Genomic DNA, 27,258 nt, shown 5'->3' on the forward strand with positions numbered 1-27,258 from the left:
GTTAATAAAAAATATTTTATGATGTTCTTCGACCGAAAATATTTTTAAATAATTCGGATATATTTTAAGATAATTAGCAAGCAATTTTTCAAATTATGCAAGGATGATTAAAATATAATTTGAATATATTAATTTGTATATTTTAAAATAATTATTAGCAAATAATCTCTCGCTACGAAGGAAAAAAATAGCAATATAAATTAGTAATAAGAAAATGATTCTGTATTGTAGCATTCTAGTTTCGTCTACTCATGTAACTTTTTCAACTTATAATAAGATTCTACACAATTATGCACGAAAGAACGAGACTGCACTTAGTCCAGTGTGCAATGCACATTTTCTTTTTCTTTCACGAATAAAAGATATTCACTCTGAAATACTTCGCATTTCTTTCGGAAGTTTCAAGATAATTACCTTTTATTATATTTATATATATATATATACTTCGACTCGCTATATTATATATTTACAGATTCTTCACATTGTAAAAAATATATAACGCATTTCGTACTCAATATATCAGATATATATATGTATATATACGCAGGTAATAGTACTGAAAGGCCGATATACACATATCTAAATCGTGGTGTTTTTCTTTTTTTTCTCTTTATCTTTTCACCAATTACTAATTAATATGTGCGTGACCCGTTTGCATGACAAATGCGCATGTGTCTGCAACTGTATGTGAATTACAGTGTATACGTCTTTGCACATTGCATCTTTCTCTTTCGATCTTTTTCTTCGACATGTAGGAAGATAATAACTGATTCGCCGATCATAAGTAAAGTGAACAATTAAGAAAAGAAAAACAATTCTGGTCCTTAGATGTATGATATGCTGGCCGACTCCAGGTATGGCGCAATCCTTTTTCTTTTTCCCTTTGACGCTTCTCCGCCGACGATAGCTCCCCAAATAAAAATGATTCTGTTATTAGAATTCATGTAGTAGATCATTCATGCGGCAACGGTTTTCAGACCGCCGCCTTAAAAAAATAGCGCGCGCAATTTAGCAAATCTTGTGAATTGGACGCGCGAGAGGCACACGGCGTGGCCTCTCCTCATATAAATATATAAATAGATTTTTCAAGTATATCAAATACTTGGTGAGCTATCTAGGCAGACGACGGCCTTGTGATCCGTACTTCATACCATGTGTGTATGTATGTATGTATATATGTATGTATACATGTTTCATATGTATAAAACAGGGCGAAAAACGCAAGAAAGTGTACAAGTCAGGCGACGACGATCAAAACGCTTTATAAAGAGGCCCTTCGATCGAAGCCGGGTGAAGACTTCGATTATTGTTATCCGATATACAAAAGGTGCGGTGTTACGACTACGGGATCACAGCGAGACTAAGAATTTTCCACGTTATTGTGACAAAATAGCGGCTTGATGAAACCACTCCGCCTGCTCTTATCCTTCATCTCTCGACGCGCGAACCGCGAGATAACTCATGACCGCGGTTTCCGGCGCCTCAGCAAATTCTTTTTTCTTTGTTTTTTTTTCTTTTCTAATATTAGGGCCCGGAATAAAACTACAGAGAGCACCATTCGAAAAAAGTATACCGAAAGGGTCTTTGCGTTATTCAACGCAACACTAAACGCTCGTTCGAAGTATATGAACAATTATCTCTTCCCGATACCTAAGAATGATCTAACTATCAATCGTAGAAATACTGTACATCAGTTCATTCTCATCTTTTTTTATTCCTTTTTTCTTTAACTCTTAATTCTCGCAATTTTCTCCGAAAGTTGGAAAATAGTATCGCGTATACTATTCAAACAATACAATTTGCGTTAAAATTTACAACGCCGCGTTTACAAATTAGAATGCAGAGGACTATACAAAATTACAAATACATCTTTGTCAGAAGCGAAACAATATCCTTCTGTAAAATCAGTAAAAAGATCTTAATCTCGAACAATCTTCGTCAATTTTTACTTTTGCATTTAACCCTCGGATGTACTTTCTAAATCTCTCGAAAACTTAAAATAACTCAAAGTTTAATTAGATAAAGATATAATTTGAGTTCTTCTAAAAATCTAGAAGATAGAAAAGATTCGATCTCAGTGAAAATATCACGAAAGGTAAAAATAATTGTTTCAATAATGCATCCAAGAGTTAAATAGCAATGTGTTGAATATATAATGAACGTTGTTACGATGCGCTCGTCGAGAAGCGGTATTTATTTGATAATACAATTTTGATTATATCAAAATTGAGAAAAATTACACACACTATCTGCCGATCATTCATAAAATTAATCGAGCGTTTTAAAAAAATTTCGTCAAATTTCGTCTTTTACTATAATAAGAACGAAACGGAAGAGAAATTTCTATATGTTATTATTATCAAAAATGTGCAAGTAATATATCAACATCTACCGAAATCGCAACATAAAGAATAGAAATAAAACATATGAATATCTAAAAAGATAATTTACAGAGCATAATTATATCTAAGTATACAACGAGAAATAATTGTAAAATAATCTGAAAAATAAATGCTGTAATCTCATATCTATAGAATTTCTTCACATTGCAAGTTCAGCAAATAGTAATTGTACGTTTCTAAAATAAGTGTGTAATTTTTTTCGAATTTGAAAATTGATCAATCTCTTGAGGAGTTTCTCCTACATCCATCGATTATTTTTTACATTTGAAACTCGACGACAGTTTTAAACGATTGCGAGATTCTATGAATTTCTTCTCTTCGAAACCAATACCAACAACGAAAAGTATTGTAATTGTATTTTAGAATATTCACAATTATTATTTTTTAAACATCTTTTATGGAACATTATGAGAAATTCTTATAGAGAAGTTTTATTCGGATTCTGTGATTTTTCACGAGGCCTCGAGGATAAAAGAAATATTTTTGGAAAGAAGTCACAGTCTTGCTATTACGATACTTTTCACATTGGTGTAGTCATTATGAGCGATGAATAAAAGCACATACGTGATTTTTGCAGTTGAAGGGATCAATGCGAAAAACCGGCGCACCTTCCGGAGATTTCTAATTCTACTATTGTGCTCTGTCATTGGTGTATAAGATCACTCGTTAAAAAAAACCATCATCAATCCCATAGTGATCGAATGTGCAGTCTTGCAGCCTATGTAGTACAAATTTTTTTTTACCGTACAAAGCTTACAAATTACGAGTTTAGATTGACATTATTACGTTAACTATCTCTTTACGAAACGTTTCTCTTAATATTTTCCCGTCATCGTATTTATATAATATCATCTGCAATGTTACATTTCAACAAACTAGAGGCAAGTCTTTAACTTTGGCCCTTAGTTTATTAAATTTTGTAATCATCACGATACATTAATTTGCTCACTTCTGCGCGTCAGAGTTTGCAAATACGGTATTGCGCTGTATCAAACATCTTGGAACAGACATTAAAGCAAAACAAAAGTAAGGTATTAGTACTTGCTACACAATGGATCACAAGAAATCTCACAATAGCTGGATTATCCGTTAACCACTGAGGTGTCGCGTACAAAACTTCATTCTCAGTGCCTTTCCCTTATGCAGTAAAATAGTTCAATGTTAGGACTGTACAACCGACATACAGGATGATTTTGATCATTTGAAATATCTTGAAACATTATGAAATATTTCAGAAACAAATCATTCGATTCGAGGAAACAAGTATTATCATTAAAATGATTCTCAAATTGAATGATTCGTTTTTTAAACATTTTTCTGTGTGTGTATCCTTAAGAATAATAAAGACATTTCAAATGATTCAAGGTGAAACACCCTGTGTATAAATGTCACTAACAACGTCTCGTACAAAAATGTTTAGACAATATCTCGCTAATCAGCCTCCTTAGCTTAAATTAACACAGAACAATTGCACAGAGAAGAGTACTCTCAAAACCGAACCACTTTCATCGAATCAAATGGATTTGATTGCATAGCCTTCGCACGACTGCATACAAATTATGCGTACAGGATTAAGCCTCACTCAAACATATAGTTTAGCTCGTTATCGCTGAAACTATCACCATGCTAGAACGACCATCACAGTGATTCCTTCAAAGTCTGCGAATAATCTTTTTTTTTCTGCGCAGCACCTAAATCTCCATTTGTGGACGAGAACGCGAAACTACGTGCGACGGTTCTGTCTGAAATTGAGCAGAAAGCCGATATCGAGTTTGGTTTTACGGTTTTCGACACCTTCTCCTTTCTCGCGAGCGGAGTATTGGTCCTTTTGCCGAGGAAAAGCTACCTTTTGCTCGCTCTTTCTTAAATCTTATCTATATTATTTATATATATATATATGTATATATATTACAATAATATTACATACATAATACTATTCGCGTATAATAAAATATCTGTGTTTAACAGCCGTCTCTCGCCGGACGGTCTTCCGAAAGTTAGAAAAGAAGAGAACCATAGTTTCCATTTAGGAAAATTCGTACAGCGACCGACATAAGTTAGCCTTGATAGATGCACGGCATATCTCAAGGTTGATAGGACTTCCAAAAGATGGTTCTTCGAAAGGAGATCCTCCAGGACGACGTAACACGTTGACGAGAGCTCTGCCCATAAGCCACTGTACACTGTATCATCTTTCCTTAGCACGTTCCTCAGCAGGCCAAGTAAGAGATGCAAAAAGAATCCTCCTAGCAGGACGGCGAAAAAACATGTCGACGAGTTAACGTCAACGAGCTCTTTCCCCGAAGCACTGTACACACTGTATACCTCCATCACCTTAGTTCGGTCCGCGGGTAAATAATCCGGGCGAACGTGGATTTTGATTAAGTATTAGAGGACGCTGCAACAGCAATAGGTCTTCTTCTCCTTCTCAGGACTGAAGTTCATCTCGCGCACAATCTCGGCGAACATCTCGTTGACGTTGGTACGGTTTTTGGCGCTCGCCTCGACGAACGGACAGCCCCAGAGTTGCGCGAGCTGGTGGCCTTCCTCGGTGCCAACCTCCCGTTGGTGCTCCAGGTCGAGCTTGTTCGCCACGAGTAGCACCGGCACGCGTTCCGTACCCTTGACGCGCGTGATGAGCTCCTTCATCGCCTTGATATCCTGAAAGGTTTGATGATTCGTCAAGCTGTACACCACGACGAAACCCTGACCATTTTTGATATACAAGTCGCGCATCGACGCGAACTGCTCGGTGCCGGCGGTGTCGAGGATCTCGAGCACACATGGCGAGTTGTCCACCTCGATCTCCTTGCGGTAGAAATCCTCGATCGTCGGGTCGTACTTCTCCATGAAGCAACCGGATACGAATTGGACGGTGAGCGCGCTCTTGCCCACCCCGCCCGAGCCGAGGACCACCACCTTGAACTCGCGCATCTCGCCGTCGTCGTCGTCGCCGTCGGCTCCTCCGCGCCTCCTTCCACGACGTCGCCACCACCTCCTAGACGTGTCCAGGACCGCGCCGGGGTGTGGAGCGCCGTTTCACTCGAGAGAAAGAGAGAGAGAGAAAGAGAAAGAGAGAGAGAACACGAGAGAGGAGACAGAGAGAGAGAGAGAGAGAGGGAGAGACACAGAGCAGAGGAACGGGAAGAGAGCGCGAGAGAGACAGATAGACGGAGCAAGATTATCGCACCTTCTCTCACGAGTATATACACTTCACTTCCACTGGCTGTCAGCTAGGCTATGGGCACGAGGTTCCTCTTAGCCCTCGTCCTCGTCTTCGCCTCGTCGCGACAATCCGCGCCCGTCCTCCTCCTCCCGGTCGCGAACAAAGGCATCGACGAAACTGGCCGTGGTCTGGCTGGCGACGAGAGACAGAGAGAGAGAGATAGAGATAGAGACGGATCACGCGAAACGAGAATCGACCTGCGCCGTCTCGTAGTTAGGCTGCCTGGATATTACGGCGACTACGCGGCTACGCCAGGACATGACGACACAGGCCGTCTCCGCACGTTCTATACGCAGGCACGTATACGACGACACAGACTCTCATCCGTGCCCGCCTGATCTGCCTGTGCCTGCCTGGCTTGCGCCCGCCTGTCGTCTACCTCCTCTTCTTCCTGCCTACACACCCCTGCCCCCTTGAATCCCCCGCTGCACCGAACGCTCAGCCGCGATCTGACGTGCGCGACGCCGCCATCTTATCGTCGCCGTCAGGCTTTTCTTCGAATGAACGTCACGTCGTCGCGCAGATCATCGACTGTTCGCGTACTCTAGATGTCGTAGGCCTCGAAAACGCGCTACATATGCACGGAAAGCCCGTATATTGCCGTATACATTTGTAACCGTTGATTGTGCACCGGAGACGAGTGACGCAGAGCGCTCTGTTCTATTAAATTCAGAGGCTACTTTGATTCCCGTTTTGTGGAGTAAATTTGAATCAACAATTCCTTTCACACGATTTCATTGATGTTTAAATAAGTTTGGAGTGTTTGAATTTTGATCAAACTCCGATTAATTTAATCGATGATTAATTTTTGCTCGATGATTGTTCGCAAAATTTCTAATCTGATATCTTTCTTTTCGGATAAAAACCAATAATTTTGTAAATATATTAATAAAATATTGCGACAAGTTATATTTTAGGCATTGCACGCAATGGAAGGGATATTAGGAATAAATATTAAATGCTAGACATAAAAAATTAGGAAATGAATGTAGAAAGTTATAACTTACAACGGATATAAATAAGATATACACACAACACAGACATAAATATTACGTTTAATTTCTATTCCTAATTTTTTAATTTTATTTATTACTAATATTATTTCGAATATTAATTTATTAATATTTACTCCTGTTCCTAATATTACTTTCATTGTTCCAGCGTACATTTTATCTAATAAGAACGTTCTTGGAACAAGCGGGATGTTCTCTGGACGTCCATAGGACGTTCCTGGAATATTTGTATGGAATGCGTAGATCCTTACTCGATAAGTTAAATTAAGAATAAATTCGATCACTTGCGTTACAGATTAGATAGTTCATATTAAAAACTGACATATGAAATTAGCAAAGTTAAATACAAATCATATAAATATTTAAAACAATTGAATATTCAATAACGATATTATTGTCATGTTATTTAGCAGAATATATCGATTCGATGTCAATTCCCTTGTCATTTCTCATTGGGATTGAAATGGATTTAGATTTTCAGAGATATTTGCGAACATTGAAATGAATCCTTTTCAATTCATTTTAATGTCGATTTTTATTTACTGGAAAATGACGTTAAGGACGTCATTTTGACGTCAAAACGATGACAAATAACATCGACTTGTTTACATGGAGTTTATTACATGTATATATATTATTCCATCGAAGATATTTTTATATCAAGCAACCTTTAATGTACATTAATCCAATATATAGTGCGACTGATAGAATCCATTATGAAATTAAATTAATCGAACTTTGGCCGCGGTCGTATCGCGTTCGAAGCGAAAAATCGCGTGATTTCCTCCCTTTTTTGCAGTGTCATTCAAACGCATCGGTAAAAAAATGGTGTGCAAATGATGAGTTAAAAATAATTATTGGTAGTCGGATCGTAATTACACCTTCCAGTACCCGTTTCAAATTGCTGTAAGCAAAAAATATCTCGCTCCATAATAATCGACGGTAAATAATCATGAAGTTATGCGCGGTTCACTCCGTAGATCGCGGCAGGGAAAATCGCCGACTTCAAGATGCGTTCTCAAACGGATCGCGTGTCGATTGGCCACTCCGATGAGTTCGGGCCAATCGCGTGCCACCATGGCGACCGGCTCGAGGAACACCTGTTCCTTTCGGTTCCTTGTTCTGCCCTGTACTTTCCACACTCATGGTTTTGCCTTCTTTTTTCTTCGAGACGCAAAAATCAACGTTGAACAGACAAATATATAACTCTGAAATTTGTTTCAGCCGCGATTTCTACGCTCTCGGTCTCGTTTCTTCATCTCCACGAGAGAGAGACGCGGAAATAATAATAATAATAATATTCGGGCATCTAAATTTCGTCGTAAAAAGAGTGCAGAAGAAATGAACTCGGCATTTTGCAGCAATGCTGGATGGAGGGGAAAAGGGAGGGAAACGATCAGCCGTAAGCAAAGAGAAGCTTCCCTTCGCCCACCGGATACGAATGTCACTCTCTCATATCTGTCAGAGACAACGCTATCCACGACCTTGCCGAGGAGCAGCCGAGGAGGAGTGAGTTGCATCTCGTAGCGTTCGTGTTGTAGACTACGATACTTATTACTATGTAGGTATGTGTATATACGCGTATGTCCGGCGCCGCTCACACGTATACGCATGGTTACTCGTGACATCGTAAATTCACCGAGGTTATACCGCGCACAAACGGTACATCCACGGTACACTGACTCTAAAAAAACAAATTATAAACTTCAAGATACTCTCGTTGACAAGAGACGAGCGACAGAGTAAGAATGATCGTTATGCACCGAGTATAACATTTATTCTTCTATGAATTATGAATTATAATTTATATCGATTGTGGAGTATTTTTAATAATAAATTTAGATACGATATAATTAATAAATAACATATAAATTGTCAATATAATAATATAATTTATATTAATATATAATTATATATTTAAATATTTAAATAATATCTATCTAAAATATATTAATATATTTTAATAATGTAGTATAAAGATTATAATTCTAAATTAAAAACAACAAAATATACGCTGGACGTAACATTCATATTTTTATTACCCAGAGCATACAAGTTGGAATACATTATTAAAAAGAACCGTAGTAGGATTTCATAAATGTTTAAAGAACCACAATACCGCGATGCCACTCAGCGTTGCAACAATGAGCTCTTTAATGACTAATTGCCGTAATTTGAGGTATTTCGCAAATGGGAGATAGAGCTTTGCAGAACCGATATACGTTACTTCATATTTTCAAAGTAATTTTCTACGTCAACTATTGGAATAATAATTTATAAAAATAAAAACCGTCGCAGCATCTTCATAACAATTTTGAATTTTTATTAAGGATAAATTAAAAATGCATTTTATAATTATTTTGTGACATAAGTAACCAAATAATTATTATATATGTATATTTTTATATATACATATAAGTATATACATGTTGTAATATGTATATAAATATTATACGCATTATCGCAAAATAATATAATAAAAGTTCATTTGTGAAACAATATAAAGAGATTCATTTATGTTATATTCATTTGTGATATATATCACAGATTAATTGTGTAAGATATGACAAAAATGAATACAAACGTATTGTGTGAAGTATGTTATAAAGCATAAAGAGTTGCTATAAAGAAACATGTTTTAAACATATTTTTAACAGTTTAAAACATGTTTAATCGATATATTTTAAACATGTTTTTTTTTATAATACTGTTTGAAGCATTAAAAATAAGTTTAAGAAGAAACATCATTGTTTTATTCTTAAAAAAAAAAAACTAACCTTTGCCCAGTACAAATGAACGGTACATGTCTCCATATCAAATCTATTCGTCCTACTTCGATAAGTTTGGGCATATAGACGAATGTATTTTTAACCTAATCGCAGGCAACATGCGATCACTTTCTTCTTACTTAGCATACACCACTATCATAATCGCTACCAACCGGCTGACTCATCTCGCACGCATTACGAATTACTCCCGATGACGAATGCGTGCTGACGAACTATTTCCGTGATCATTCGTCGCGCGATAACGCAATTTGCACTATCGAAAGGAATTGCACAAGAGAAAGAAATAGAGATTGATCTGATGTAACATTTTTATCAACAAGGCAGCTTCTATTGAGTATTTTCTTCATCTTCCAATCGAATTCGTCATTAGTACATCTTTAAAGCTATTCACAAAATTAATTAATTATAAATACATGCTACACCCATATTTACCGTATTTTTTATTGTCTTCTGTTTTTTTTATTAGGTACATAACTTGATACAAATTTTAAATTACTCTATCTGTTGGAAATTGGAGCGCTGCCGTGTGATAATTGCTAACTATATAAGGCTAAATCGACGGCCTTGAAATGGATTAAAGAAAAATCGATGATGTCTAGTCGGGAAGTATTCGTTGCCGGAACGCAAGCCGAACTACCGAAGCTCGTCTTTTCCCGTTGTTTCATTGCTCGTCGGTCGCCCGTTAGTTCGTTCCGCTGGTTAGGAACCGAGGGCACGTGTTTTCGACGCTTTTACCACGCCATTCTTCTTCCGCCGTGAGTACGAAAATCACTCTCTAATCGCAGGCGCTTCCCGCCAGCATTGTGATAAGTATTCTCACATTATCCAGTTATTGTCGCATTTATAACGACGAATGTTTATTAATATTCATGACTACGTAGCTGCGTACCTAAAATTAGAATCTTTTTATTTGCAACATGTGTAAGATGACATATATATGTATTAAAATTCTATTTTAGTTTTCCAGCTAGATCTTAATTTTGATCAGTGTTTTCAATCGTAATTTTAATTGATCTCGATTCGAAGAGATTCTTTGATCAATTCGACGTGGACACAAGAGTCTGTTAGTGTCCGATGAAGAACTACTGGTTATTTTTAAACACGTCATGAAATCCGAGAATTGTCGCTCGCTGTAAACAAGATATGATCAAACTCGTGCCTTGATTGGCGATGGCAGTACGTTTTTATGAGAAGCTCTGACGCTAACGATCAGTCGGTCCGTGAGCTTTGATTCCGCAATATTCTGCAAATATATTTGTTAGGATATATTGGTAAAATACCGTCGATAATTATAGATCATACTGAAGAGGCGTTCGAGAATATCGTGTATGTATCTCTTTCTTTTGCTTTATTCTCCTTTCTTTCACCTGGAAGCCGGAAGTACACGTTACTACCGTGGCTATCGTATAGCTCTTTAGTTTTATAAATATGTGTGTGTGATTGTGTGTATTCAAAACACATTCTCTACTTCGTGAAGGCAAAGTCGGAGTACGTGTAACTTGCAACTACACCTTTACAGGTGACATTCTCGTTAGTTTTTTTCATGAGAACGTGTTTCTCGAAATATCGGGTTGGGTCAGTCGGAATAATCGTGACATTAAAATAACAGGTCGGTGAAGTAAGATACACTTCCGCTCATAAATTTTTAACAATGGATTCTAAAAGATTCTTTTCTTTCCGGGTCGTGAACTATATAAGGAGTAATAGGAAAATATAACTGGTGACTCGTTTTAAAAAGTCCCAAAAGTGTCCGCGACGAAAGGAAAGCGTAAAATTTTATAAGTGAATGAACGCTGACGAATAGCGGTAGACTCGTACAATGGGATCAATGGATAGGGAAAAATTTGGTTGCTCGGGGCGGCGAAATAATGCCGGCCCTGGTCCGGTCCCGCGACCTTGCGGTATGCGAGACGCAGTCTCTCCTCACATGCATATAGTACGTACACATACATGTATGAGAAACGGATGACATCATCGCCGATGAAAGTGTACATAACTTAGCAATGCATCACACACTTTGCTCGACCACCGTGCGCCGGTGGTCGAGGCGGCTGCTCGGGGTTTTTCTTTCTACTGAATAAGCGACATCGAAGGCGAATAAGCAATATCAAAAGAAATTTTAGATGCGTGTCCAGAAATCTCCTCTACAGTATTTAGTTTGAAAATAAAATCTGTTTTTCTTCCGAGCTAAAAAAAACGAGCTAATAAATGCGAGTGAAATAAGAGTGTTTCATCCGCTCGTTTTCATGAAAATCCATCAAAATCTCTATAGTTGCAAGAATTTTAAATTATAGCGCATTCGGTCACTTGCATTACACTAGATTAGTACCCACTAAAAGCTGTTATATATGAAATTATTAAAGCTAAATGTAAAAGCAACTAAATATTTTAAACGATTAACCCGGTTTGTTCAAATTTACTATATGATGTATCATATCGTTTGAATCAATATGATGAAAAAATTCTAAAAAAATAAAAAGTTCTCATAGAAAAAAGATATATAACAGACGAAGTCATCAAATATCAGAGAATAATTTTTTTAATAAAATAAAAAATCAGTATATGAAAAAATGCCAATATGAGCCGACACTATTATAGTTCTTAATGTATATGTAATTTATTGATAGAATTATAACATATTCCTATTCCCAATATGCATACGTTTCGATCCCTCGTTCGGATTCTCTTCAGTGTGTTTTAAATTAATATCATAAGTTAAATGATCAAATTCAGTCTGCAATGATTCGTTAATTTTCATAAATTTGTCAAACTAATATATGTTTGATTTCCAAGCTTCCAATGCGGCTAAGCCCTCATTAAACGTTGAAGTTTATAATTTTATCGACTTAATAAGATTGAAAGACCGCTAATGATAAACATAATACTTTAAATTGAGAAGCGCCATAACGGTCAGAACGTTAAGATGTTGAACTATTGTAAATTCATTTCTGAAATTAAAATTCATTTAAATGAATTTTAATTTCAGAAATGAATTTACAATAGTTCAACATCTTAACGTTCTGACCGTTATGGCGCTTCTCAATTTAAAGTATTATGTTTATTGACTTATATGATATTTCGCCTTGCAGCACGTGTTAAAGATATTATCAGTTCGCATGTTAAATGTAAATCGATTACAAAACGAACGAAGTTTTACTGTACTTCTAATGTCGTTTTAGTATAGTATAGTTTGTTTGTAATCGATCTGCATTTAACTTGTAATGTGCGAACTGACAACGTCTTTAACGTGTACTTCAAGGCGGAATATCATGTAAGTCAACAAAATTTTCAATTTTAATGCAACAATATTACTTATACAATTTCGTATCACATAGTAAATCTGGTAATTCAATGAGGCCTTAGTCGCATTGAAGCTTGGAAATCATATATCAAACATATATTAGCTTGGCGAATTTATGGAAACAGACGAATCATGCGGACCGAATTTGATCATTTAACTTACAACATTAATTTATATATTGAAGAGGATCCGAATGGGATCGAAATGCATATCGAAAATATAGGATGCAGGGTTGTATAAGTTACATAAAAAAATAACGAAGTCTTTTTCGTTACTTTTTTTTACGTAATTATCTTTCATAATGAGTAACGATAATAGTAATTAAGTTACAATTTCTAGTAACGAATAACGAAATTTGAAACTATTTCGTTACTATTTCGTTACTCGTTACTTTTTTTAGTTTTTTTAGTAAGTAACGCGGAATGATGACATGTTACTTTTCAAAGTGACTTTTCCAGCCTTAGCACAATCTTAGCATTTAGTTAGTTACCGTCATAAAAAATTGCAATTGTCATTATCAAATTGTTTATTATAAAAAGTAACAACACAGTAACGAGAAAGTAACTTTTAACAATCCTGGGAATATGTTATAATTTAATAAATTACATATACATTAAGAACCAGTGCCGGCTCATATTGACATTTTTTCATATATCGATTTACTTCATCTGAACCTCTATTATCTGTATTTATATTTATTTAAATAAAAAAAATTTATATTTATTTAAATAAAAAAAAAATTTATATTTATTTAAATAAAAAAAATTATATCTAAAGTTAAATAGACCCGAATAGAGCAGCAGAGTTAAATAATAATATCATGTCATTTATTATAACAAGATACAAGATATTATTTTATTATTAAAGTTGATTATATTTAATATTATGCCACTGTATTTTGATATTTTATATGAAGCAACCTTTAATGTGCACTAATCCAATGTAATGCGAGTAACCGAATTCATCATTACACAATCGTTCGTAAAACGTAATTAAAGTGTATCGTGACAGACTGGCAGATATTATCCACGTTTAGCAAGCGTCAAGGAAATGATTGAGAAATACTCTTAAAATGCATTTGGCTGCGACAAGAATTTTGTCTTTCTTTTTTCGTTTCGACACACATTTCATAGCTCGGACGCATTCAGCGCATTCCTATTTCCGGCTCACAATTGCGATTCGTATCTCTCTCTCTCTCTCTCTCTTTCTCGCGGATTCCAATTACAGATACGCGCGAGAACATTATCGAGGCGTTCATTCATTGACAACGAGTAGGTGAGGTAATAGTTTACGGGGTCACATTCAAGCGACGATCAATGGATGTCGTTGGAAAAGTTGAAGGTGACTTTTAAGAGGGGTTGACAACGCAGCGAAACCGGACGGTGCATTTCAAAAAGGGCATGAGTCATGAATCTCTGCGTTCGAATCGAGTGGTTTTTCGATATTCGACGCTTATAATCTCGGTCGGCATTGCGTACTAGAGGGACACGTGTCCCACGCGTGTCAATGAAATGATAGAAGCGTTTGTTCAAATGGCGCTTTATGGCGAATAAAATGAAGAGCATTGTCTGTCATTGTTACTCTTAACTAGGCTTACGCGGAGAAATCATGCAACACGCGCTTTATATATGAGCTCTATTTATGTTACACTATGCAAGTTTTTTTTATTGTAAGAAAAGTTCAGAAATGGTATAAATTTAGAATTTTAAATACACGTCATATCACTCTTTACTACCAGCTACAATAATAATGAAAAAATTGTCATATTTTAGTTGCTTGCAGAAAGAAAACGTACATAAAAAGAAAAACAAAATAATTATTTCTCTACAATTCAAATAATATTAAAAAATTTTAATGATTCAAAATATTGTAGAAAATTATCATTCATAGCAAATGAGTGATATGTACATGAGAAAAATAATATATATAGATTAATAATAATTGAAATTATGTACAAAGATCATTTAATTCAAAGAACTGTATATTTGTTTAGACATTTATGGATTGAACAAAATTTACTGCTGAAAATACTTTTATTTAAAATATGTGTTTGACAATCTCTTTTTCTATATGATGATTTCATTTATGTAAAATCCAGTATACGTAGTTCCAAGTAACAAGGTTTTAAAGGGTCAAAAGGTGAAGTGTTGCATAATATATATTTACTGCATCTATAATACTTTGACATTTGCATTTTGTTCAAAAGAAACAAATATAAAGAAAGAATTATATAAATAAAAGATATCACTGAGCTCAAAAAAACCAAAAATACAATTTACACTTCTCTTTTATCACTTGTTTCTATTTGTGTCTGTTCACATCTTGTATGTCACATTTCATTTTATTTTAGATTTTACAAGTTAAATTTAAGAATTTTTTAGAATTTACAATCTTGAAAAAAATTTAATTTTTTAAATCTGAAGTCTAAGATTTATAAATATGTGCAATTCGGGATTTACGATTTAGAGAAGTTAGGATTTTAGATTTAATTCGAATCTCGTGCTTCGAATTTAGGCTTTAGAATATCTCTGGCTTATTATAGAACTGTGAAAAATTCTTTGAATAATTGTTCACGCTCGAACAACTTTACGGAAGTCATATCAGATATCGAGGACCCGATATGCGAGCCCCAAATGCAGGCGTGTGACACCTTGTAAAAATTGTAGCGATAAAAAATCGAGGCCAAAACGAACGTACGAGGAAACTGTCAATTGGGCTTCATAAAACCTTCATTCAAGGCTGTTAAAAAGTAGTACAATCCGATATAATGTTCACATGGGGCACGTTCAGTGACGTAGGCGGTCGGTGATTTCGTCTTGCTCCGGCGATTCGCGAGATGCAATGGAATTCCGTTATAATTCCGACGCAAAAATAACGTCTAAAATAAAAAAAAAGATAAAACACCTGAAATATTCTATTTCATATATTTGTAAATTTTTATTTTAATATAATATATCTGAGAGTTAGAGACATAATTAATTAAATGAATACTTTTATTTATATTTTGGTATTAATATGTACATCTATATAATCTACAGTACGTACTATAATATATTTTTAATCTACAGTACGTACTATAATATATTTTTAATTATACATGGTATAATTAAAAGGTACGTCGAAATTTTGGAAGCGTGTTCCTCATATCTAGAAGAAAACATGTTATAGATCGTAGGTCCGGAAACGCTTCACTTTCTTGTTAGAGCTCTTTTTCTAATAATCTGTTTACATTGTACAGATGCATGAGATAGTTTGTTTTTATTGGAATGTTTAGAAAACATACACATACACATATACGTTAGTGTGTTCAATAAGTCCTCACACATCCGACTCACTTTATTGTTGTACGTTGCTGTAATTCGACAGTGTTTCCGAAATAACTCGGCAAGAAAGCGTTTCCGGACTTATGTTCATACAACATGTCTTCATTTTCTAGATATGAGAAATACGCCCTCAAAATTTGATCGTATCTTTTACTTATACCTTATTTAATTGTATTGTAATGATTTTAACGAAATTTACTGTCTTTCATTTTAATACGCGGACTTCGAATGAATATTTCGAATAACAGATGAATTATCAACTGATATTGAAGTATTTGTTAAAGAATAAATTCTTTGTAATTCCTTCAGCTGTTGCGTGACAAGAATTGCTGATAATGGTCATCCCGCCTGTTTTAAGCGTTTTAAAACGATCGTTTGAGCGTCATAAATTCTACAGCAATACTTTTGTTAAAATCTCTTATAAAATAACTCAATATAATTTTATATTTAAATAAAAATTCATAACTATATATGTATATATAATCAATTAATAAGAATCTACGAACATGGAAAAGATGCAATTAAATAAATTCTATATAATTTATAAATTCTATAAATTTTTTTCAAATATTCTGATTTTTAAATTCTAGATCCTAACACTGCGTATATTTATTATTATAGCAATTTTAATCAAAGTTTAAAAAATTTAGCGTTCGGAGTCGGCACGATAAAAAATGCGTAGTTCTATAATAAGAATATTTTAATGATAATAAATTCACGACTTGTATATATAATATAAATTTAAAGTCGCACAACTTTTTTGTGCATTCTTGGTCTACAACAGATTACATAAACTTATGAGAAAAATATGGATTCGTTGGCTTTGTTCCAGTTTCTATTCGTTTTTATCTGCTGAAGATGACTCAAATTTGATCCGAACGTCCGGTCTAATTAAAATATTGTGCGACTTTAAACTGTATAGATCGTGAATTTATGAATTATTAAAGTAGTCTTGTTCTAGAACTGCAAACTTTCTCCACGCATCAACTCCGTTTTTAATTTTAATTGTTATTGTGAATTATAGGTGAATTATTGTTTTATTTATATTATAATATATAAGATTAATAGTATTTTGCTTTTTGTAATCTTATTTTATAAAAAACTAGTTGACACAAAAAAACATAATTACGCAATAATTCTGAAAATTTCGTGCGTCAATAATTCCTCTGAATCATGCGTGACAGAAATTCCGAATTAAGGATGGAAAGAAAGAAGGTGGAAGAGAATTTCTCTTTCATCGAATCGACCGATTTTAAATAAGAAGGTATTTATATACATTCACGATAAGGAAATTTGCGTTTCTGTAGAAATCAAGGAAATTTCCAAACAGTGTTTGCGGTCATATTTGATAACTGCTGCTATCGATTTAGGCGGGCCAGATCGCGGAAACAAAGGATAGTTATCAGTGAAGAAAGAAAAAGTGTTATCGCTGGGTCTTCTTGTTTCTCATATACTATGCACATGTACGCGAATTATATGCGTACGTACACGCGTTACAATGACCTTTACGAGGCGAATACCGCGAGCGTCGATACGCGGGGACGATGACCCAACAATTTCAACATAAACAGTATCATACATACGCGAGCTGGTATTATAAGCACACGAGCAAGCCAGCTTCCGTCATCGGTCGACTCGTTTCAGAACTAATATACTTCTTCCTCGGATTCTCTCCGTCGGTAGGGGAGACGCAAACGCGTATTTTAATACAATTAAATTATATTATTTATATAGCGCAAAAATTAATTTTTTTAACGTCCACAACAAATCAGTCATAATTGCAAAGTCAGTCTAAAATCTTAATAGAAAACTATCGTAAGCTTTTATCGGTAGATTTTTTTTGAACTTATCAACATTCAAAAGAGATCACAGGATTTATTTCTTATTTATTATAAGTTAATTTAAACATATATGAATTAAAAATCTAGTTGGTATTTATTAATACCTATATTATTAGTAGCCATATTTTTATTATTAGCTTATATTAATAGCTACACCGTCAAAAAAGATAGCAAATTTAATGTAATGTTATTAAATTTAATTTAATTTGTATAACTTAAAAGTACATTAAATTTTATGACATTTTTAGTAGTATAGTTTTACTCTGTATTTCTCAAGCTGAGAAGAATTTGAAAAAATTAGAGATATTGAATCATTCACTCTTACTCATGTTAATATCTTTTTGTAATCTTATATTTTTATCATAATATGCACGACTGCCTTTCGCTCGCCTCTGGGCTTCATTTCCCTTCTTTTTCATAGACTTTCGAAATAGTCTTGCACGATCTATTGGAAGCTTGTCGGTTGACCCTGCTGGTTGCTTTGTTCACAGAAGAAACGAGGGTAAGCCGGAAGTAGAAGAATGACCGACCAAAAGTACTATGCACCGTATCCCCCGGTATCGGGGGTGGGACTGCAGCCACCACAGCCGATCGCAACAGCTCCGCCACAACCAGGTGCATCGATGTTACCGCCAGGTAAAAGAGCAGACGTTATTCTCAAGATTCAAGCTGTGCTTCAGCACGCGCTAAGAAAACCGACACGTCTGCATTTGGACACATCTGCACGTTGGACGTGCGAGGCCCTAAACCGCAAAACACATGACGCTCATGATGATTTTACGACAGCATTCATAGTTCATTCTTTCTCTATTTCAAGACCGTCTTAAGTGATGTTTTAAAAGGCTAACGCGGCTTTGTAATTGGTTTTATGACATAACGCTTTTCAAGTTTTCACGGTATTATTTTCAAAGATACCAGAAGGTTTGCGAATTATCGCCGTGTTTTTATCCATTGTTAATCGCCCTGATGAAGCGAATGGTAAGGTTCGTGAAACGTTAGCATTAGCAATGGATAAAAACACGGTGATATGATAAAATTTCTAGTATCTTTAGTTTTATGATATCTTAAGACTTAAGGAAATTCTCATTTGACATAATATAGAAACTTGATCAAATTTTGAGAATAAATTTGTTATAAAAATAGAGGCATTCCTAAATTAAAAAAAATTTTTTTTACCATCTGGATCGAAAGTTATTTCAATAAAAAAAGTAATATTTTTTAAATTTGTACTCTAATAGAAATATATGAAAATGTATTACAAAATAATGATAAAAATCTCAATTTTTTAATATAAGTACTTTATGAATTCAAAAATATTTACGTAAAGTTACATTGAGATGCAGACATTAATTGTTCAGTAAATAAACAAAATATTTATTTGTTATAAACTAATTGGTGAATCTCAATGAACCTTTGCATAAGTCATGTTTTAGTACTTAATATATTTATATAAAAAAATTTAGATTTTTGTTATTATTTAAAAAATTTTTGTTTATAACAATAAAACTAATAACAAATAAAATAAATAATCTATAAAAATGTGTTGCTCAATAAAAACAAAATGTTATGAACACAACTTTCACATGTATGTAGTTTGTTTAAAGCGTAAATATTAATATATGTGTTTTATGACTGGAGAACCTTCTTGAGACGATTTTATATACATATATGTATATAATAGCGAATGTGCGGTTACTTACATTACTTACACTAAATTAATGCATATTAAAAATTGCTATACATGAAATTAGCAAAGTTAAATCAAAAGCATGTAAATATTTTGAACAACTAATCATCCAATAATGATATTGTTATGTTATTTAATAAAATATACATGTTATTTCGTTGTCAAAGTTGATTATGCAATTGCATGTAGTTATTTTATGTAAAGTAAATTTTTTTTTAATATGACTATGGTACTATGAACGAATTCACCATAAGAACAGATTATGAATACAGATATGTGAGTCTTTCTAGTTAATAACGCCCATGAATTTATAAGGAACAATATAATTGAAATTTTAGACGCAAGCTCCGTCTTTATTTTCATTGCACAGAGAGGGAGAAAAAAGAGAATAATTCGAAACATCTTAAAATATTGTAAATTAATGCATTTCGTATTACTTTTTAATCTCGTTGCTGCTTTTGTAACAATAGAAATTCACTTGTATGCGCGTTTTAGTTCTAATTAGGTTCCCGATTAGATTAGATTTTTCGTTGTAACTACGGTCGAAGTGTAAACGAGGCAACTAAAAATCTACTTAACTTGCTAATATTTAAAGTCAGCCACGACGGCGGTAGTTAATTCGGCCTGATTACCGTTTCTCTGCTCTTTTCTCGTCGCCTTGAATCTAAATGAAGAGGAAGAAAATTTAGTTGACCTGGTAATTCTCCGGGGCAGTTACTTTCACAAACTTCACTTACATTAACGGGATTAGCATTTTCACCGCCCTTTTTATCACTAATCAAATAACAAGCTAACTACGTTAGATTACGTGAAGGAGAATTAACATTAAGAATTAGCTATCTATCGCGATTGACTAATTTAAAAGTCTGCGTCATCATCTAGGTAATTTCTGTTTTTCTAAGAAATAGACAAGATAACGTTATATCTAATTATTGTAAGTTTCAAATTATATATATATATATATACAGGATGGCCCATGTAAAGTGTAGCAAGCTATGGTATTATCTCTGAAAGCGTGAGTCAAATGATTAATATATGTTCAGACAAAAGTTTTATTTTTTGAGGAGAGACTTTGAGGAGAGCATAGTCATTTGACACATACTTTCAGAGATAACAGCTTGTAACATTTTACATGAGCCATCCTATATATATTTATTTTGAAATATATATTTTCAAATATTTTTTCTTGCTTTTTCGAACATATCGAACTTTTTTCATTATGAAATGCGAGATTGTAATATTTTTATCGTCTAGTCGAGTCACATAACTGTTTAATTTATTCAGTATTTTCTGTACGAATAGAATGGCATTTTAAACAGGTGTTATTTGTATAACAATAGGTACATTTACAATTGGTATTCACATCAATACATATGCAGATTAATATAAAAATTACGCTAATGTCTTATGTTGCGTTTAGAAATTATAATTTAATTCTATTTATATCCTTCTTTCTTTCTCTCTAATTTAATAATTGTGTATTTAATCTTTCCGGAAAATACGTAAATCTAAATATTTTAGAATATTTGAAATTATGTATAAGTTGTACATATCAGTATACACTTAAGTAAATTCCAGCTCATGCATGTGTGTTTAAAAGATATCTTTTAGGAATGTCTAAAATATTTAAAAAATATTTAAAAGACGCTTTTCAGACGTGTCCAAAAGATGTCTTTTAAACAAGTGTGTTATTGGAATTTACATTTGTGTTTACTTACATTTCAGGGAAAAAGAGAGAGAGAAAGAACGTTTTAAATGTAATTAAATTATAATTTATTATTTTTAATTGATAATCGTACAATATCGACCTAAACGTGCTATTAGCACGGAACGCGTCTGTTTCATGTGCCGCTTAATTACGATAGACGCGTCCGAGGACGTTCGTGATCCTCCACATTGACAATCATAATCCAAGTATTGCTCCTATCGAGCGTAATTGCGGCTCGCCACGAGAAATTCAAACTCTGTGTACGCTGTCGTGTTCCGATCATGCAGAAGGACGATCCACGGATGGTATCTCCCAATAATAGTTGTTCACCGTTTGCCGGGAGTGACGATTAGTATAAAGTAGATAATGACCGTCCTCGGTGGCCGCCGCGTATCATCGTCATCCAAACAGTTGTATTCGACGATATCACTCGTATTTGTACGATGTCTTATCGCAGATACATCGTCGTGTTGTCGCTTTCTGAGATACGAGATAAAAAGATTATTTCGTTATGTATTTGAATTTTGGAATATTCCGATAAGCACCGGCGCGACGTGACAACACTGAATGATCATTCGAATAAGCCTACCAGTATATTGTTTGTCTTCTACCTAGTTAGACGTGATAAAAAGAAAAGAAAAAAGCAGTGAGAAAATGAAAGAAGAAAGGAGGAAAAGAGGAGATTGAAATTTTGGATCGAGAAATTGAATACATAAACAAGAAGATCTGAAAAACTGAAGATCTCGAAGAGGAATGTAAAAGCTAAGTTGAATCTCTCTCTCTATATATATATATATATAAACGATCAATAGATGCTAGAATTCTTCTGATAAATAATAAAATTCTTGAATCGAATAATCTTCGACTTTCTTGTACGTGGTGAATAATTTTCCTAGAGAATTATAATAATTAGGAAAATATTGTCAGTAAATTGTGAATTTTTCACAATATTAATTTTTGTCGGCGTGAGACACAAACATGTGGCACTAAATGTCTGCGATGTAGCTTTGATATATCGCATTGTTTTCCGTATTTATCTCCTAAATGATAAATGAAAAAAAAAAAAAGAAAACCTAAACCAGAGAAAACGAGGATACTCGCGGAAAAAGTTTTATCTTCTGCGTCTCGAGGAGGGTAGACAACGCAAAATAATTGCGATATCTCGCAAACGTTGCTGGTAAACGTCTCGGATCGGCACTACAGTTATTTTCGTCAGATTAACAATCTTAATTGAAGATAATGGATAATAGTGATAAGAATTTCAAAAAACGGTGAGAGTTTGAAGATAAGTTTAGAAATTCTTTGGAAAAATCTACTGAAGTTTTTGAGCAGAAGTTTAAAAAGTGACAAGAACTTCGAACAAAAGTTTTCGAAACTACTAATTGGAACAGTGAATTTTAAATAAACTGTATTTTTTTCCAGTTTAGATAATTATCGGTTTTTAATCTTTTATAATTACACAAACATTTATGAATATCTCTATGATTACAGTGATAACTGTGATGCAACAGTATAATATGTTAGTACAGCGATAAGAGTACTTCAATTTCAAGGCATTTGACAAAAATATTAGAAAAGTATAATCTCTACGATAAATAATATAGAAAAGTACAATCTCTACGATAAATAATATTGAAACATGCGGTGTTCTACGTGTGCAACGGAATCAGAATACTTGGAAACTTCGTGGAAAATCAAGCTGGAGCAGATTCGCAGACGGCTAAGAACACTGTTCCAAAACACGTTGACGCGTTATTACAAGTCAAAGAAGAAGGGCTACACCAGATTTTTGACGGAGGAAGAACAGAGGTTTCTTAGAGAATTCTTTCCACGAACGTGTATTTCATGATTTTGTTATACAGCTATTACGGAGCATTTTGTACATATGTTATTTTACTTAATAAGAATTAACTTCATTAATTTAAAAATGGTAAATATCTATATAAGCGATTAAAAAAGAAATCTCTCGTTGTGGATTTATAAAATCATGAAATAACGCTTTTAAGGGCTGGTTGTTCCACCTTTTAATAAATTTTACCTGTTAGGTAAATCTGGCAATACGCGCATGTAATTGGGTAATCTTGCTACTTACCCAACACGTAAAATTTACCAAAAGGTGGAACAACCGGGTCTTAAGCTTTCACGGATATTATCTTCAAATATATCAGAAGGTTTGCAGGTTATCGCTAATTATTGGCATTAGCAATGAATAAAAACACGATGACCCACGATGAATCTCACGTAGATAAAAATATAATATAAATAGTACAAAAGTAATATATTGGTATCCAATATAAAGATACCAATTGGTATCTTTGAATATAATGAAATATATTACTTTTGTACTATTTATATTATATTATGTTTTTATCTACATGAAACGCACTTCTCTAAAATTTAATAAAAAGAATTATCGTAAATCGTTAATGTAAATACAGTTAACCCATTAAGAACCGGCTGATCGATTTTTCAACCAAAAAAATAGGTCAACTTTGGGATGCGAAATCTCTACCAAAAGGCTCCTTAAGGGCATAGTAGCTTACCATTAAAAGGATTTTAAATTTTGAGAAAAAAAATTTGTCTTGGTCCTTAATGGGTTAATGTACTTATAAATATTGTATATCATATTGATTTTTCTTCCTTAACCGATGATTCATTGCCAGGATTATATTGAATGTTATATACAAGAGACTTCCATTTATATATACACACACACATATATATATATATATGGAGATTTTAAAGAATTTATATTATACTATTTTTATATAAGCAATAAATAACACGTTGAATTAACTGAACGCTTATTGAATATTGCACTTGAATGCTTTCAGGTGGTTGGTTACCGCCGAATATGACATATCCACCCGGCTTGGAATACCTTATGGGCCTTGATTATCTTTTCGTGAACCAGAAAATTGAGTTGCTTCAAGGTGAGTTCTCGGCTTTGCCAAGAAAGATATAAATATAACGCTGCTCTTTTTGAGACTGCGCGTGAATATATAGGTATATTCCAGATCTGCGAAGCTCGAGAGTGCGATTTACGATTATTCCTCGAGTAAATGAAGCTATATTTGCTTTACGCGATAATCTCCTCGTATATTTGTATTATGATAAACTCTGAATTTTGTATAACTCATAATAACGTAATGATATACTCATAAAATTCATAATTATTTTATATTATACAAATTTCATTTTATATATTATACGTATTTTATTTTATGTTATACGAAAAATTTACCAATTACTTTATGATTTAATAATTACGCCATAAATTTCTAATTATTATCTTATCGCTTAATGAATACGATACATTTTATTTTACATATTTGCTATATTATTTCAACTATATTACGTTACATGTTACTTTATTACATTAAGGGCCGATTGTTCCATCTTTTGGTAAAATTTACCTGTTAGATAAATCTGGCAATCCGCGCACGTGATTGGATAATCTTGTTACTTACCTAACAGGTAAACTTTACCAAGAAGTTGGAACAATCGGTCCTAAGCATATTATATATATATATATATACATATTTTACTTTAACAATACGTTATCTTTTTTAGCTTTTACCGGATGGGAAACTAAGAACAAGTATGTTATTATGGATAACAGGGGCGAGCCAGTATTTTATATGGCCGAAGAATCGGGAATCTGTTGGCGATTGTGCGTGGGAAGTTATCGCTCGTGCGAATTTTCCATCTACGACAAAAATCGGCATGAGGTTCTTCGTATGATTCGACCATTCAGATGCGACGGTTGCTGCTGTCCTTGTTATTTACAGGTAGTTTTAGCATTAGAATTTCTTTAGTGTTTGATATAGTTATCTCTATATGAACTCTTAGCAATTAGAAAAGAAAAATATTTACTTTCTATTATTATATTTTTCGAAGAATTTAACGTTAAATTTGCTCTTTAAATAAAAATCAATAAGTTCTCTATTGTTTGTGACATTTAACTTTCGAACATTTTAAAATATATATAATGTATTTAGTAAATTTTAGAATTCAGATTAAAAATGAAAATTATTTTATCTTCGCAATTTAATATTTGCATTTGTTACCAAAGTTTTAAATTCTAAAAAATAATTTTATTTTAAATAATAATATTTTAAAATTAAACTAAATTATTATTATTCATAAAGTGAATTTTTTGTTAAGTATCTATATTTTAAATTATAGATAATCTCTTCTTAAGTTTATTTTAATTACAATTTTATATTGAATTATAAGCACAATGATATTACAAATAATGAATTTAAGATCGAAATTTAGAAGCGAGATGAGAACTACTGTTTTGTATCGTGTCTACCAAAGTTTCTTCACACGTGCAAGCCATCTGTCAAGTTTTCAACGAAAATTTACCCGCATCGTTGAAAGATTCGATCAATACCCTTTGAACAGAAACGATTAATATTAATTTCCTCTATATAGTTCATCTTTAGTTATAATTTATTTAGTTGTTTATTTATGATGTAAAAGGATATAAGACGTAATAAAAATTAAACAAATATTATAATTGTATTCGAATTTGTTTAATAACTTCGACTAATTTTATTTAAATTTCCAATTAAATGAGAATAAATTAGAATAAATCCTTATTTATATATGAAAAATTCAAATAAATTCGAGATTATTGATAAATTTTATTTTTTAATTTTATTACAACTAGTTTTTGAATAGCAGATGACTAAAGTTTTTTTTTGCAGGTTTTAGAAGTATATTCCGGAAATACTCTACTAGGTAGCGTTACTCAAGAATGGAGTCTTTGGCGACCAAAGTTTTATGTTCGCGATGCATCGGGCCAACCAGTGTTAATGATAAAGGGTCCACTTATTCGTTTTTGTATTGATGTAGCTTTTAAGGTATTGCAATATTCCAAATTTTACTTAATTTATGCCACTTATAATATTTTATTATTTTTATTATAATATAGATTATATTATAGTATAACGTTTTTAAATATTTTTTTTCGAATTAAGATACAAAAATTTTAAGAATGAATGACAATGTATAATGATATTAGAAACTTGATAATTATTTGACTAATAAACTGCATTTTATTACGTGACAAGCGTTAAGATTTTCAGAATCATTCATTAATAATCAAATCCGCAGGTAAAATCTATAGATGAAAAGCATCGTGTCGGCATGATCCGAAAGCAATGGAGTGGCTTTGCTCGAGAGATGTTTACCGTTTCCGATATGTTCGGTATTAACTTTCCACGCGATCTGGACGTGAAGATAAAAGCTGTGCTGCTAGGAGCGTGTATTTTGATAGTAGGTATTGTGAAAATACTACAAACAATCACTTTTTTAACAAAAGAGATGCAAAGAAGAAAGGTATAAAAAGAAACATTGCAACGAAAAAGAAATATTGTCGTTCTGTTTCTTATATTAATATCAATACAGTTAATTAGTTTTAATTGGTTTTGAATATTTTGATGAAGAAATTAAATTGCAAAAAGAAATTTCTAAGGCAAGTCAAATTACTATTAGTATGAACGCAGTTTAATTTTTAGTATACGTTGACTTTAATATTATCTATTAATGTTTTAGGACTTCATGTATTTCGAGCAGGAGAAATAGGTCAATTTATTTCAATTTTTAAAAGAAAAGCGACTTGTTCGTATGAACATATATCTTCATCAATGTATTTTGTTACATAATAAATACCTCACAAGATGTGTTCTTATCACATTTATAACTTATAAGTACTTTCAAAGATATTTTGTAACGCATAAATATCTCAAAAAATGTTTTAAATAGATATATATGTATATGTGTATCATGTAAATTGTATATTATTACACATGATTAGATCAATTCCTTTTTTGATCAGTTTACGAATAATCACTATTATATATATAATCAAACTATACTAAAGTATATAAATATATATATATATACCTTACATTCGCGGAGATGTAATCGAACTTTTGTTCACTGCAAAGTTCGATCT

At 33.1% G+C, this 27,258-nt stretch overlaps 2 protein-coding genes across 10 annotated transcripts; one reads left to right on the top strand and one right to left on the bottom strand.

Moving 5' to 3' along the window:
* Positions 1 to 4,567: 4,567 nt before the first annotated feature.
* Rap2l (Ras-associated protein 2-like) lies at positions 4,568 to 5,511 on the bottom strand. Its single transcript, XM_018447267.1, has 2 exons — positions 4,737 to 5,511; positions 4,568 to 4,648 (listed from the first exon to the last, which is right to left on the bottom strand). Exon 1 carries the CDS (start codon positions 5,334 to 5,336, stop codon positions 4,791 to 4,793), a length of 546 nt encoding a protein of 181 aa, XP_018302769.1. The 5' UTR covers positions 5,337 to 5,511; the 3' UTR covers positions 4,568 to 4,648; positions 4,737 to 4,790.
* Positions 5,512 to 7,969: 2,458 nt separating this feature from the next.
* LOC108722306 (phospholipid scramblase 1) lies at positions 7,970 to 26,993 on the top strand. 9 transcript variants are annotated; one of them, XM_018447324.1, is made up of 7 exons: positions 9,964 to 10,185; positions 18,387 to 18,531; positions 24,125 to 24,223; positions 24,864 to 25,081; positions 26,006 to 26,161; positions 26,415 to 26,576; positions 26,856 to 26,993. In XM_018447324.1, exons 2-7 carry the CDS (start codon positions 18,417 to 18,419, stop codon positions 26,883 to 26,885), a joined length of 780 nt encoding a protein of 259 aa, XP_018302826.1. In that variant the 5' UTR covers positions 9,964 to 10,185; positions 18,387 to 18,416; the 3' UTR covers positions 26,886 to 26,993. The 9 variants fall into 9 exon arrangements, with proteins under 9 accessions (XP_018302823.1, XP_018302822.1, XP_018302820.1 ...); XM_018447321.1 differs by lacking the exons at positions 9,964 to 10,185; positions 26,856 to 26,993 and adding an exon at positions 7,970 to 8,202 and having other exon boundaries at positions 26,415 to 26,665; XM_018447320.1 differs by lacking the exons at positions 9,964 to 10,185; positions 26,856 to 26,993 and adding an exon at positions 7,971 to 8,206 and having other exon boundaries at positions 26,415 to 26,665.
* Positions 26,994 to 27,258: the final 265 nt, after the last annotated feature.

This window comes from Mycetomoellerius zeteki, unplaced genomic scaffold, assembly GCF_001594055.1.
Source record: "Mycetomoellerius zeteki isolate Tzet28-1 unplaced genomic scaffold, Tzet1.0 scaffold20, whole genome shotgun sequence".
NCBI classification, from domain to species: Eukaryota; Metazoa; Arthropoda; class Insecta; order Hymenoptera; family Formicidae; genus Mycetomoellerius; species Mycetomoellerius zeteki.

Bases quoted from the DNA above. Each gene is read 5' to 3' on its own strand.
- Rap2l (XM_018447267.1), bottom strand. From the start codon at position 5,336: ATGCGCGAGTTCAAGGTGGTGGTCCTCGGCTCGGGCGGGGTGGGCAAG.
- LOC108722306 (XM_018447321.1), top strand. From the start codon at position 18,417: ATGACCGACCAAAAGTACTATGCACCGTATCCCCCGGTATCGGGGGTG. The intron at 18,532-24,124 runs GTAAAAGAGCAG...GAATGCTTTCAG, and splicing joins TGCATCGATGTTACCGCCAG to GTGGTTGGTTACCGCCGAAT. The intron at 24,224-24,863 runs GTGAGTTCTCGG...TATCTTTTTTAG, and splicing joins GAAAATTGAGTTGCTTCAAG to CTTTTACCGGATGGGAAACT.